Genomic DNA, 14,229 nt, shown 5'->3' with positions numbered 1-14,229 from the left:
TCTCAGAGGATGTCTATGTTATGTGCAAAAGGAGAGGGTTATAGAGCAGTAATTACCTGAGGGCCCCCAATCTGCATGAAATAAGGTGGAGGAAGATGACAATAAGGAAGCTGGAGCTCATGGAGATTTTAATTTATAATGACTTAGTACAAATGATTTTGATATACAAAATAAAAACTTAAATTACAATAGGAACACACAAAAAATGTGAAGATTACCATAAAGGGTCAAGAAAAAAGGCATCTACTTAGCCCACCCAGAAATTTTCACAACTCTGCTATACCAACAGAAATTGCATAAGTCATAAATTAATAATGTAACTCCAATATGCTGGTGAGTGAGAAAAAAAGACTATTCAGTAGCAGGTCTAGTTACAGTCCAGCTTCAAACTTTTTAAATTTAAACTTTGTATGACTTTCCATTTACATAAAACACCAATCCTAAGAACTACTTAGGCATGAGAATTTTCATTTTTATTTCTCTCAAGAACAAGGACACTGACATGAGATTCTGTTGCTTAGAACATAATTAGAGATTCTATCTTTTTGGCTAATGTCATTAACAATTCAAATTGAGTACATAATTTTCTATTAACTATGTCCAGGTCACAAGTGTGGCTCATATATGACTCCAGAGCCCATTTACCGTAACACTTTGATCACAAAAAAGGTAGTAACATCTGATTCTTCAACTACTTAACATATCAACCTACAGAGTTTAAGAAAAGTCATACTACTTAAAAAATATATAAACACAAGAGTTAAGAGGGGGCCCCATTCCTTAATTAAAGAAATTAATATTGATCAGTATGCACGGAATACGGATAAGGCAACAATACCAAGACCCAATCTGGCAGTCTCCAGATTTGTGTATCTGTAAACCTAAGGCTGCCACATAGGCCAGATGACTACTACTGCCAGCTCAGCAGCTGAGCTTGGAGAAAAGGCGGCATCCACACAGAGGCCACTCTAGAGGACCAGAACTTAAGGCCAGTTTCGTCTGGCGGAGACTGGAGAACGTGGCAGTAATAAACCGGGAAAAGTCTAAACAGGGTTGTTGGCGGTTAAGGGGAGCCTCCAGGGCTGCAATCCTGGAAGACAGAGAGCAGACGCGGCGGGCCAACCCCGCGACGCCGGGGTTGAAAGAAACTATGGGGGTTGAGAGGAGAGGGCTCGTCCTTACCTTGTCATCCTCGCATCTCTTCCCCAGGCCCTCCTTGGCCTGCAGCCGGCTGCTGAGACGACCGTAGTCGGCCTCCTTCTGGTCGATCTGTTTCTTGTGCGAGTCCACCAACAGCAGGAGGTCCGAATTGCGCTTCTCCAGGCGCCCGCGGGCCACCTCGGTGCGCTGGACCTGGCCCTGCAGCTCCGCCACCTCCTCCTGAAGCAGGACGTGGCGGGAGGAGATACTCCAGTAGTTGAAGGCGAGGACCGCGATCACCACCAGCAGCACCACCAACACGAAGGAGGGCAGGCGGCCGGCCCGCCGGTTAGCTCCAAAACCCACCATGGGGTCGAACTAGGCTGTGCCCTGGGGCCTCGTCGCCGACACCTGCGGGCAGAAGCTCAGGCCTCAGAAGCTGAGTTGCCTGGGGGACGCGGCCCCAGGGCCGGCCGAAGGAGAAGGCGGGCCAATCTGCCTGCCGGCGAGCCGGAGAAGGGGGCGGGGCCGCAAGCCGCAGGCCCCTCCCCGCCCCCCCTCCTCAAATCTGGCCAGAGCGCGTTCCCAAGGCTTTGAAAACGACCCTGCACCAGCCGGGTGGAACCAGGAGAACCCAGCTGCCCGCACCCGGGGCCCAACACCTCAGGCTTGGGGGGCGGGGAAAGGTGCCGGAAGGGGGCGGGTTTAACTCTGGCCCCGCCCATTGGCTGGGTCCGGGTCGCTTAGGGGGCCATTGCCTAGTTTCCGCCGACGCCCCCTCTTCTCGCGAGAAATGGAGTTTCTCTCGCCCTTTGCATTCTTATCTCGCGAGTGTTACCGCTATTGGGCAGAGTGTTGTGTTAATTTTGGCGCTTTGTGTTCGCTCTTGTATCTGCGTTCCAGTTCCTTCGGTTTTTACCCTCTCGGTTTCCTTGACCCAGGGTTTAGGGAGCGCCAGCCCTACCCTGGTCCTCGTGAGAGTTTTTGTCTTTGAGGACCTCTGCGGCTGTGACCGCTTTGTAGGGAAAACAGTAGGTGAGCATCCGGCCGAAAGGGCGACTACGAAGGTTTTGTACTTGATTCAGTAAAAGGAGATTTTCTTGTTCATGCTAATGATGTGGAGAATAAACAAAAAAGACCATAAAATAGCGGTGCCCGAAACATTACAGAGAAAAATGAAGAGAAACTAAGCTTTATGACTGAAGGGGGTGGTGCCAGCCTGGTTTCCAAGGTTACTGCTTTCACGAAAGAGAAGAACTTCAGAATGTATGAGTTCTGTTCTTAAACTCGCTGCTGCTTTTGCTTTGAGCGAGGCTTCCAAATAGAAAATCCAGAAGCTGCCCTCTGAATGGTAATTAATGCTGATACTGACAGCTAGCACACTCTGGTTAGAAATAACAGCTCTTGTACAAATTATTTGTGCATGCCTAGTCTCCTGTTACCCTCTCAACACAGTTTTACACGCGAGGAATCCAAGACACAAAGGTGTTCCAGAAACTTTCTCAAAGTCCCATATCTTGTTTGAGACAGTGTTAGGCTTGGATCCAGATCACTGTACTCTAACTTCATTGCGTTTTGCATTACACCAGGCTAACCATTGCTATATGTTCAGCATTAATCACAATGATGCAGAAAAAGCTCCCACCTCTTCTGTTTTTTCTGCAGATTTCCTTTGTCCTGACATAAAAAGTTTTGAAAGTTATTGGCTGTCCTGTTTAAGGAGATGGGGTTGCTTTATTTTTCAAAGTTCAGGTTCAAGAACTTCCATAAGCATAAAACCCCGAGAATAAAAAAGCTTTGGTATTTTCATTCAAATCAGAGTGGTATGGTTTTGAGGCAGGAAGACTTGTCATCTTTGAATAATTATTCTATGCTTCCTGTCCATTTCAAAAATGAAGTTACTTGTCTAATGTTCCCAGAGTAGCCTGGAAGAATTATTGCACCTTCAAAAAGTGATGATTTCTCTCTCATAGATACAGAAAAACAAGTGACGCCAAAATTATTAATCTTTAGTTCACATGAAACTTGAGCCTTTTGCTCTGGCTTCATAAGATCAAAGAAATCAGGGCACCTGGGTGGCTCAGGCCCTGATTCCAGGGTTCTGGGATCCAGCCTTACATTAGGCTCCCTGCTCATCCTGGAGTTGGCTTCTCCCTCTGCCCCACCCCCCCCCCCCATGCTCTTGTGTGCACTCTCTCAAATAAATAAAATCTTTAAAAAAACAATAATGAGATCAAAGAAATCTGCTCCAGTCTTGAATGGTAAGTGGACTTTGGCAAGAGGGAACAAAGCAAAAATGGGAAATCATGGACTATAATGAGCCTTCCCATGTATCCTTTCCTCAACTTCATATTGGCCTTGCTTTGTGTAGCCAGCAGTTGAAAATTAACTATGAAGTAGTGTTAACTACTTAAAATGTCACTCTTTCAAAAATGTTTTCATTTTTATATGGGATTCTGACATGTAAAATTTTAATATTGTATAAAACACATTCACATACGTTTTTTCAGCAGATGTTTAAAAGAACTATTTGGTGCTTATTATTCCATTATTCCATTTTACAGATGCAGAAGTAACTTGCCCAAAGTTACATGTCTAGCAGGTGGCAAGGCTGAATCTTGAAAACCAATCCTATTTCCACTCTTCCCCCAGGGAAAAAGTTTTTGTTCCATTTTAATGGTTACCTCTTCAAGCTATTCTCCCTACTAAATGATCCCAATCCACATATATCGAGACACTGTATAAGTGCTCTCCTAGAGATAGTTCTGGGTTAAGCATTAAACAAATGGAAGTAAAAGTCAATTCCTTAAGCCAAGTGATCAACTTTAATAACATTGATAAATCATGTTATTAGTATATATCCTTGATATGATGTGATGAGAGTAGCACTCTGTGGTCTTCCTCCCCAAAACTCGTAACTCTAGTCTAATTGTGAGAAAATATATCACACAAATTCCAGTTGAGGCACATTCTACAAAATGCCTGACCAGTAATCCTACAAACTGACAAGGTCATCAAAAACAAGGAAAATCTGAGAAAATTTCAGAGGCAAAAGAACCATAAGGAGCCATAACTACTAAATGTAATATGGTATTCTGGATAGGATCCTAGAACAGAAAAAAGAACATTAGGGGAAAAGGAAGGAAATCCGAACAAAACATGGACTTCAGTTAATAATAATATATTAATTTATTGTCACAAATGTACCATGCTCATATAGGGTGTTGATAATGGGGGAGATTGGATGTGGGGTATGTGGGATTTCTGTACGATTTTCACTTTTTTTCTGTATTTCTAAAACTGCTCTAAAATAAAATTATTTTTAAATCATCAGTTTCTATTTTGGGGGATATCTTTTAGGTTATCAAGTATAGACATAAGTATGTTCACATAGCTGGAAAGGCAGTATAATCACCGAGAAATAATATTTTAAGATTTATTTGAGGGGTAGGGGCACCTGGATGGCTTAGTCGTTTGAGCGTTGGACTCTTGGTTTTGGCTTAGGTCGTGGTCTCAGGATCATGGGATGGAGCCCCACTTCAGGCTCCACACTTAGCAGAGAGTCTGCTTGAGAGATTCTCTCCCTCCCTCTCCCTCCCCCTCTGCTCCTCCCCCTGCTCATGCGCACTCTCTCTCAAATAAATAAATAAAATACTTTAAAAAGACGAAAAAGATTTATTTGAGGGGTAAGCATCTACTATAAAGGGGCAAGTGAGGTTGAATAACAGGAATTTTGTTTTTAAATGGAGTTTTCTTTAAGGGCAAAAATCACATCACTTATTTCTCTTGTACAATCCAGATGCTTTTTTGAGCTCAGAACACTATTTGACATATGTCTTCAGTTTATGTTGACTCAAAAAAATTTATGTTCTGGGGTGCCTGGTCTGGCTCTTGGTTTCAGCTCAGGTCATGATTTCATGGGTCGTGGGATGGAGCCCCACAATGGGGTCTGCGCTCAGGGGGAGTCTGCTTGAGGATTTTCTCCCTCTGCCCCTCCCCCCACTCACTTTCTTGCACATGCTCAAGGGCTCTCTAAAATAAATAAATAAATCTTAAAAAAAAAAACTTTATGTGCTGCAGTTGAGCAGAGGAATGGATTATTTTGTATTTGTAGCTTATTCCTCAATATTTTTTTAAAGATTTTATTTATTTATTTAAGAGAGAGAGAGAGAACAGGGAGAGGCAGGAATGGCAGCACGGGAGGGGGGGGTGTAAAGAATCTCAAGCAGACCCCATGCAGAGCATGGAGCCTGAGGCAGTGCTCAATTTCATGACACTGAGATCATAACACAAGCCAAAACCAAGAGTTAGATGCTTAACCAACTGAGCCACCCAGATGCCCCAATATTTTTTTTAACATTTTATTTTTAAGCAATCTCAGCACCCAATGTGGGACTTGACCTCACAACCCTGAGATCAAGAGTTGCACACTCTACCGACTGAGCCAGCCAGTTGCCCCATTATTCCTCAATGTTTATGACACTGGGTAGGACTAGGTTAGAGAAGGTGGCAGCTCATAGAAATATAAAATACACAAATGTGTTAGGCAAGTTCTTTCCATTGCAAGTGGAAAAAATAAAACCAGCCAAAACTGCATTAAGCAAAAAATTATATTTATCTTAAAAGCATACTAAGATAGTTCACAGTAATATTAGAAGAGGAACAGGAACTGGGGTACCTACAGGGGACTCAATGCTTCCAGGACTCAGTCTTTCTGTTTCTCCCCTGTGCTTGCCTTTATTCCTTCTTTTTTCAGATGGTGCTTTTCTTTGCAGATAAGAAATATGACCCCAGCATTCCCAGGGTCACCTCCTGCTAGTTCCTTGATCTGAGAAGAACGGAGGTCTGGCTTTCAGTACAAAATTTACCAGGGAAGGATTCTGGGTGTCCAGCCTGATCATTGCACACCACTTATATCCATCACTGTAGCCAGGGAAGTAAGGTATTATGATTGGCCCAGCATAAGACACTCCCCTGTGGCCAGTGGTCAGTCTACTGAAAACAGAAAGAATTTTGGGGAGACCAAAACAAATAATGTTAGCTACAACTGAGTTTTCTTATTCTTGAGATGTATCTTCCTTCCAATTAAGAACAGTTAATAAGTGAATAAAGACATTGTTGCAGGTTGGGTTCCCCAGAAAACAGACTCTGAGATGGAGATTCATAGTAGGAGGAAAACAGTCTTGGCAGAGGGAGAGTTGGAATGTTATGCAGTCTCAGCAAAAGCCTCAGCCAGTTCTATCTGGAGTCTGAAGCTGGGGTGGCCCTTCAGAGTTGTCCTGAGTCAGAGGAGTCCAGGCTTTTATACCCCCCACATCAACCAGGTTTTGGACAGCTAGGAGAAAAGGGCTACTAGGCTGTGTGTTAACTCCAGTTAATTAGTAACAATGCCTGAATTACTGTATTAAAAAAAAAAAAAAAAACTTAAGAAAGTATATCTGGGCTAGGTGAGGAAGAATGCTATGACCAATTAGTAATTTGTCCACAGGCACAGGAGGGGGTATGATGTCATGCATGGAAGGTGGATGCTCTGATGCACAACCCAGATCCCTTTTCAGGCATAAAGGACTTATTCCCCCAACTGCTGGAGTACTGCCAACAGAGAGCCTTCAGTTATCAGCCTTCTTCAGAATTGCCTCAGTTGAAGAGGACTACCTTGTGAATGGAGTGCCCTGTTCCCATGGCAACTGACAACCAATACCAGGGAAGAGAACACACTTTTGTTATTTCCCTATATCAAACCTGTTCCATTTCCTATGGAATGTACTATAGGGGTAATGTGGGCTCCGGAGTAGGAATGTGTGAGTTAAAATCTCTGCCCCTTATTATTTTTGTAACATAAGGCAAGATACTTAACTTCAGTACCCCAGGTGTCCCATTTCCAAAGTGGCATATCAATTAGGATTAAGTTTGACTCCATATCAGGGGGAAAAATAACTTGAACAAGATAGGATTTTTTTTTCTCTCACATAAAATATATCCAGACACAAGCAATCCAGGACTGGTATGGCAGGCTCCTTCAAGCTCACTGCTGTCATCCCTACAAGTATAGAGCTCATCTTCACTTCCAGACATGACTTTCTTGATCCAGGAAGCAGAAAAGAAGAAGGGCACCAACCTACCTACCTTCAGCTTTTAAGAAGTCTTCTCCAAATGTGCATTTCCACTTACTTCTCATTGAGCTGAACCTAGTCACATGGTAACCCCCAGAGACAAGGAGGCAAGGAAATATAGCCTACACCAATAATGTCTTCAGTTGAAAATTACAGTTTCTTAGTACAGGAAAGGAGGGAAATGTATATGGAAGCAAGAACAAACTCTGTCACAAACGGGGATAATAATAATGCCTGTCTTATATGGCTTTTGTGTGAACTAAGTGAGTTAATATATGTACCATGCTGACAAGGAGCTAAGATGGTGGGGTAGTAGGAGGACCCTAGACTTGCCTGGTCCCTCGAACTCAGCTAAATAAATATCAAACCATTCTGAATACCCAAGAAATCGATCTGAGGACTGGCAGAACAAACTTCACAACTAGAGGGAGAGAAGAGGTCATATCATTGAAGGTAGGAGAAGTGGGGATGTGACTTGGGGGAAAAGCTGATCATGGGTTCCATGGATGGGAAGGAACCCTGGTCTTAGAGAGCGGTGAGAGAGAGACAGACAGACAGAGAGGAGAGCACAGGGGACTGCACACAGAAAAACACTTCACCAAAGCCATTGACTGGGAAAACGAGAGGGGCTGATTTTTGTGTTTTTACAACCACAGGGCTCAAAGACTGGAGTTTTAGAGGTCCATGGTCTGGGAGATGTAGAGTCAGCAGGCACTGCAGTGCTCCTGTGGAGAAGGAGGGCACATACCCTGGGGGGCAGACAGTGTGATCTGGGGATCCCCTGGGACACTGAGAGATGGTTCCCCTTTCTTGGAGCACATCTGAGAGAGGTGGCATTGCCTCTCCAGGGACAAAGGAGCCCATGGGCACCATTTCTCTCCCTACCCCTCAGCGTAAACTAACCTCATTAAGCAGCACAGTACCAACATTGGCAGCGAAAATCACTTACACCAAGCCCTGCCCCCCTGCACTCTGCAGGTGCTGCTTTTCTCCAGCAAGTTTGCCTGAGAACCAGTACAGCAGGCTCCACGCCCAGAATACCAGCACAAAGCACGCCCCCCCCCTCCCCAGCCCACACACACACATCTACTGACCATAGAGTTCTGCAAAGCTTCAACTCTAGTGGAAATAGTATCAGGTCTCTTTTAACAAGCAGACCAGAGCCACACCTAGTTAAAACTCACCACATTCTGGACAAAGTTGAAACACTCCTTACTGCAGGCAAGGAGAAACTCTGCAGGAGACTGACCTGAGGGAAAGAGCGGCGAAAACACAGCAGCAGAGTGCACACAGCATACACCAGAGACACTTCCTGAAGTGCCAGGCCCTGGACAGTATATAACCTCTTCTTTATAAAGCCATTACTCTCAGGAGCAGGAAACATAACAGGCTTTCCTAACATACAGAAGAAGACGGAGACCTAGACAAAAAGCCAAGGTGGAGGAATTCAGCCCAAAAGAAAGAACAAGAAAAGGTCACAGCCAGGGATCTCACCACAACAGATATAAGTAATATGCTTGATCCAGAATTTAAAGCAACAATCATAAGGATACTAGCTGGGCTTGAGAAAAGCATAGGAGACACCAGGGAGTCCCTTACCACAGAGATAAAAGACCTAAAAACTAGTCAGGCCAAAATTAAAAATGCTATAACTAAGATGTGACACCAACTGGATGTAATGACCACAGAATGGAAGAAGCAGAGGAACAAATGAATGGTACAAAAGATAAAATTATGGAAAATAACGAAGTTGAAAAGAAGAGGGAAAGAAAAATATTGGATCATGAATGTAGACTTAGGGAACTCAGTGACTCCATAAGGCATAATAACATTCATATCATAGGAGTCCCAGAAGAAGAAGAGAGGGGGAAAAGGAATAGAAGGTTTTTTTGAATAAATTATAGCTGAAAATTTCCCTAATCTGGGGAAGGAAACAGTCATCCAAATCCAGGAGGCACAGAGAACTCCCATCAAAATCAACAAAAACAGGCCAACACCCAGACATATTGTAGTTAAATACAGAAATAAAGACAAAAATTCTAAAAGCAGCAAGACAAAAGAAATCCCTAACTTACAAGGGAAGACAAATAAAGTTAGCAGCTGATCTCTCCATAGAAACTTGGCAGGCCAGAAGAGAGTGGCATGATATTCAACATGCTGAGGAGGAGAAATATGCAACCAAGGATACTCTATCCAGCAAGGCTGTCATTCAGCATAGAAGGAAAGATAAAGAGTTTCCCAGGCAAACAAAAACTAAAGGAGTTTGTGACCACTAAACCAGCCCTGTAAGAAATATTAAAAGGGACTCTTTGAGTGGGAGAGAAAGACCAAAAGTGACAAAGACTAGAAAGGAAAAGAGAAAATTTCCAAAAACAATGACTAGGTATTACAATGGCACTAAACTCATCTACCAATAAACACTCTGAATGTAAATGGATTAAATGCTTCAATCAAAAGACGTAGGGTATCAGAAAGGATAAAAAAACAAGACCCATCTATATGCTGCCTACAAAAGATTCACTTTAGATCTAAAGAAACATGCAGATTGAGTGTGAGGGGATGGAGAACCATTTATCTTGCTAATGGACATCAAGAGAAAGCCAGAGTAGCCATACTTACATCGGACAAACTAGATTTTATTTTATTTTTTTTAAGATTTTATTTATTTATTTTAGAGAGAGAGAGTGTGTGTGCATGGTGGGGCAGAGGGAGAGGGAGAGAGAGAATCTCAAGCAGACTCCCTGATGAGTGCAGAGCCGAAAGTGGGGCTCCATCTCACAACCTGAGCTGAAATCAAGAGTCGGACACTCCACCAATTGAGCCATCCAGGCAACCCCAGACAAACTAGATTTTAAATCAAAGACTGTAACAAGAGATGAAGAAGGACATTATAACATAATAAAGGGATCTATGGCACAAGAACATCTAATGATTATGAATATTTATGCCTGCAACTTAGGAGCACCCAAATATATAAAACAATAACAAACATAAGGATGCCTGGGTGGCTCAGTCGGTTAAACATCTGCCTTTGGCTCAGTTCATGAGCCTAGGGTCCCGGGATCGAGTCCCACCTCAGGCTCCCTGCTCAGCGGGGAGCCTGCTTCTCCCTCTGCCTGCCGCTCCCCCTGCTTGTGCTCTCTCACTCTCTGATAAATAAATAAATAAAATCTTTTAAAAAAGCAATAACAAACATAAAGGAACTCATTGATAATAATGCATTAATAGTAGGGGACTTTAACACCTGACTTACATCAATGGACAGATCATTTAAGCAGAAAATCAACAAGGAAACAATGGCTTGAATGACACACTGGACCAGATGGACTTAACAGATATATTCAGAATATTTCATTCTAGGATCAAGATGTGAGATACACACACACACACACACACACACACACACTGGAATATTATGCAGCCATCAAAAAGAACGAAATCTTGCCATTTGCAACAACGTGGATGGAACTAGAGGGTATTATGCTGAGTGAAGTAAGTCAATCAGAGAAAGACAAGTATCATATGATCTCACTGATATGAGGAATTCTTAACCTCAGGAAACAAACTGAAGGTTGCTGGAGTAGTGGGGGTGGGAGGGATGGGTGGCTGGGTGATAGACACTGGGGAGGTTATGTGCTATGGTGAGTGCTGTGAATTGTGTAAGACTGATGAATCACAGACCTGTACCTCTGAAACAAATAATACATTATACTTAAAAAAAAAAAAAAAGAAAATAGTAGGAAGGGAAAAATGAAGGGGGGGAATCGGAGGGGGAGATGAACCATGAGAGACTATGGACACTGAGAGATAAACTGAGGGTTCTATGGGGGAAGGGGGTGTGGGGGGATGGGTTAGCCTGGTGATGGGTATTAAGGAGGGCATGTGTTGAATGGAGCACTGGGTGTTATACGCAAACAATGAATCATGGAACCCTACATCAAAAATTAATGATGTGGGCGCCTGGGTGGCTCAGTCGTTAAGCGTCTGCCTTCGGCTCAGGTCATGATCCCAGGGTTCTGGGATCGAGTCCCGCATCGGGCTCCTTGCTTGGCGGGAAGCCTGCTTCTCCCTCTCCCACTCCCCCTGCTTGTGTTCCTGCTCTCGCTATCTCTCTCTCTGTCAAATAAATAAATAAATAATTTTTTAAAAAATTAATGATGTAATGTATGGTGACTAACACAACATAATAAAATAAAATAAAATAAAATAAAAACTATCGCAAAAAAAATTTCATTCTAAAGGAGCAGAAAACATATTCTTTTCAAGCACACATGGGACACTCTCCAGAATAGATCCCATACTGGCTCACAAATCAAGCCTCAACAAGTACAAAAAGATAGAGATCATAGCAGGCATATTTTCCAACCATAACGCTATGAAGCTTGAAGTCAACCACAAGAAAAAATTTGGAAAGACCACAAATACATAGAGGTTACAGAACATCCTACTAAAGAATGAATGGGTCAACCACGAAATTAAAGAAGAAATTAAAAAATACATGGAAACAAATATGAAAAACAAAATAATGAAAACATGACAGTCTGAAAACTATGGGATGCAGCAAAAGTGGTCATAAGAGGGAAGTATATATAATCACAGACCTGTACCTCTGAAACAAATAATACATTATATGTTAAAAAAAAAAAAAAGAAGAAGAAGAAGATAGCAGGAGGGGAAGAATGAAGGGGGCGGAAATCGGAGGGGAAAACGAACCATGAGAGACGATGGACTCTGAAAAACAAACTGAGGGTTCTAGAGGGGAGAGGTGTGGGGGGATGGATTAGCCTGGTGATGGGTATTAAAGAGGGCACGTTCTGCATGGAGCACTGGGTGTTATACGCAAACAATGAATCATGGAACACTGCATCAAAAACTAATGATGTAGGGTGCCTAGGTGGCTCAGTTGGTTAAGCGACTGCCTTCAGCTCAGGTCATGATCCTGGAGTCCCGGGATCGAGTCCCGCATCGGGCTCCCTGCTCGGCAAGGAGTCTGCTTCTCCCTCAGACCCTCCCCCCTCTCATGTGCTCTCTTTCTCATTCTCTCTCTCTCAAATAAGTAAATAAAATCTTAAAAAAAAAACCTAATGATGTAATGTATGGTGATTAACATAACATAATTTTAAAAAACAAAGAGGGAAGTATATAGCAATACTGGCCTACCTCAAGAAGAAAGAATATCTCAAATACACAACCTAACCTTACACCTAAAGGATCTAGAAAAAGAACAAATGAAACCTAAAGCCAGGAGAAGAAGGGAAATAATAAAGATTAGATCAGAAATAAATTGTATAGAAACAAAAAACAAAACAGTAGAACAGATCAATGAAACCAGCAGCCAGTTCTTTGAAAGAACTAATAAAATTGATAAGCCCCTAGCCAGACTTACCAAAAAGAAAAAAGAAATAAAATTGATAAGACCCTAGCCAGACTTACCAAAAAGAAAAGAAGAAATAAATAAATAAAATCACAAATGAGAGAGGAGAGATTACAACCAACAGTACAGAAATACAAACAATTATAAGAGAATATTATGAAAAATTGTATGCCAAAAAATTAGGCAATGTGGAAGAAATGAATAAATTCCTAGAAACATAAAAACTGCAAAACTGAAACAGGGAGAGACAGAAAAGCTGAACAGACTGATTGGTTAGCAAAGAAATTGAATCAGTAATAAAAAATCTCCCAACAAAAGTCCAGGGCCTGATGGCTTCCCAGAGGAATTCTACCAAACATTTAAAGAAGAATTAATACCTATTCTTCTCAAACTGTTCTAAAAAATAGAAATGGAAGGGAAACTTCCAAACCCTTCTATGAGGCCAGTGTTATCTTGATTCAAAAACCAGACAAAGACCCCACTAAAAGAGAGAATTACAGGCCAATATCCCTGATGAACATGGATGCAGAAATTCTCAACAAAATACTAGCAAATCAAATCCAACAGTACATTAAAAGAATCATTTACCACGATCAAGTGGGACTTATTCCTAGGCTGCAAGTGTGGTTCACTATTCACAGATCAATCAACATGATACACCATGTTAATAAAAGAAAGGATAAGAACCATATGATTCTCTCAATAGATGCAGAAAAAGCATTTGACAAAGTATAACATCCATTCTTGATAAAAGCCCTCTAATAAAGTAGGGATAGAGGGAACATATCTCAACATTATAAAGGCCATATACAAAAGACCCCATAGCTAATATAATCCCTAATGGGGAAAAACTGAGACCTCTTCCTCTATAGTCAGGAACAAGACAGGGATGTCCACTCTCACTGTTATTTAACATAGTACTGGAAGTCCTAGCCTCAGCAATAAGACAACAAAAAGAAAGAAAAGGCATTTTAATTGGCAAGGAAGAAGTCAAAATTTCACTCTCTGCAAATGACATGATACTCTGGGTAGAAAACCTGAATGACTCCACCAAAAAATTCCTAGAATTGATACATGAATTCAGTAAAGTCACAAGATATAAAATCAACACACAGAAATCTGTGGCATTTCTGTACACCAGTAATGAAGCAGCAGAAAGAAATTGAAGAATCGATCCCATTTACAATTGCACCAAAACCCATAAGATATCTAGGAATAAACCTGACCAAAGAGGTGAAAGATCTGTACTCTGTATAGAATGCTTATGAAAGAAATTGAAGATGACACAAAGAAATGGAAAAATATCCCATGCTCATGGATTGGAAGAACAAATATTGTTAAAATGTCTATACTACACATTTTATGCAAGCCCTATCAAAATACCACCAGCAGTTTTCACAGAGCTGGAACAAACAATCCTAAAATTTGTATGGAACCACAAAAGACCCTGAATAGACAAAGCAATCTTGAAAAAGAAAAAGCAAAGCTGGAGGCATCACAATTCCAGACTTCAAGTTATATTACAAAGCTGTAGTGATCAAGGCAGTATGGTATTGACACATAGATCAATGGAACAGAATAGAAAACCCAGAAATGGACTCA

General features: G+C 41.9%; 1 protein-coding gene across 2 annotated transcripts in view; it reads right to left on the bottom strand.

Annotated features, from left to right (window-relative positions):
- GOLM2 (golgi membrane protein 2) overlaps nucleotides 1-1,815 on the bottom strand; it is a 114,038-nt gene extending 112,223 nt beyond the window's left edge. The window contains exon 1 of one of the 2 annotated variants that reach the window (XM_034994733.1): nucleotides 1,183-1,815. In XM_034994733.1, coding sequence (XP_034850624.1) covers nucleotides 1,183-1,509 — 327 coding nt within the window. In that variant the 5' untranslated portion in view covers nucleotides 1,510-1,815. The remainder of the gene's footprint in view (nucleotides 1-1,182) is intronic. The other variant, XM_034994734.1, reaches the window with a different exon arrangement.
- Nucleotides 1,816-14,229: the final 12,414 nt, after the last annotated feature.

Source organism: Mirounga leonina, unplaced genomic scaffold (genome assembly GCF_011800145.1).
Source record: "Mirounga leonina isolate KUSES-001 unplaced genomic scaffold, KU_Mleo_1.0 Mir_91, whole genome shotgun sequence".
Lineage (NCBI taxonomy): Eukaryota > Metazoa > Chordata > Mammalia > Carnivora > Phocidae > Mirounga > Mirounga leonina.
Note: the sequence above shows the minus strand (reverse complement) of the source record. Positions and strands in the feature narration are given on the sequence as shown.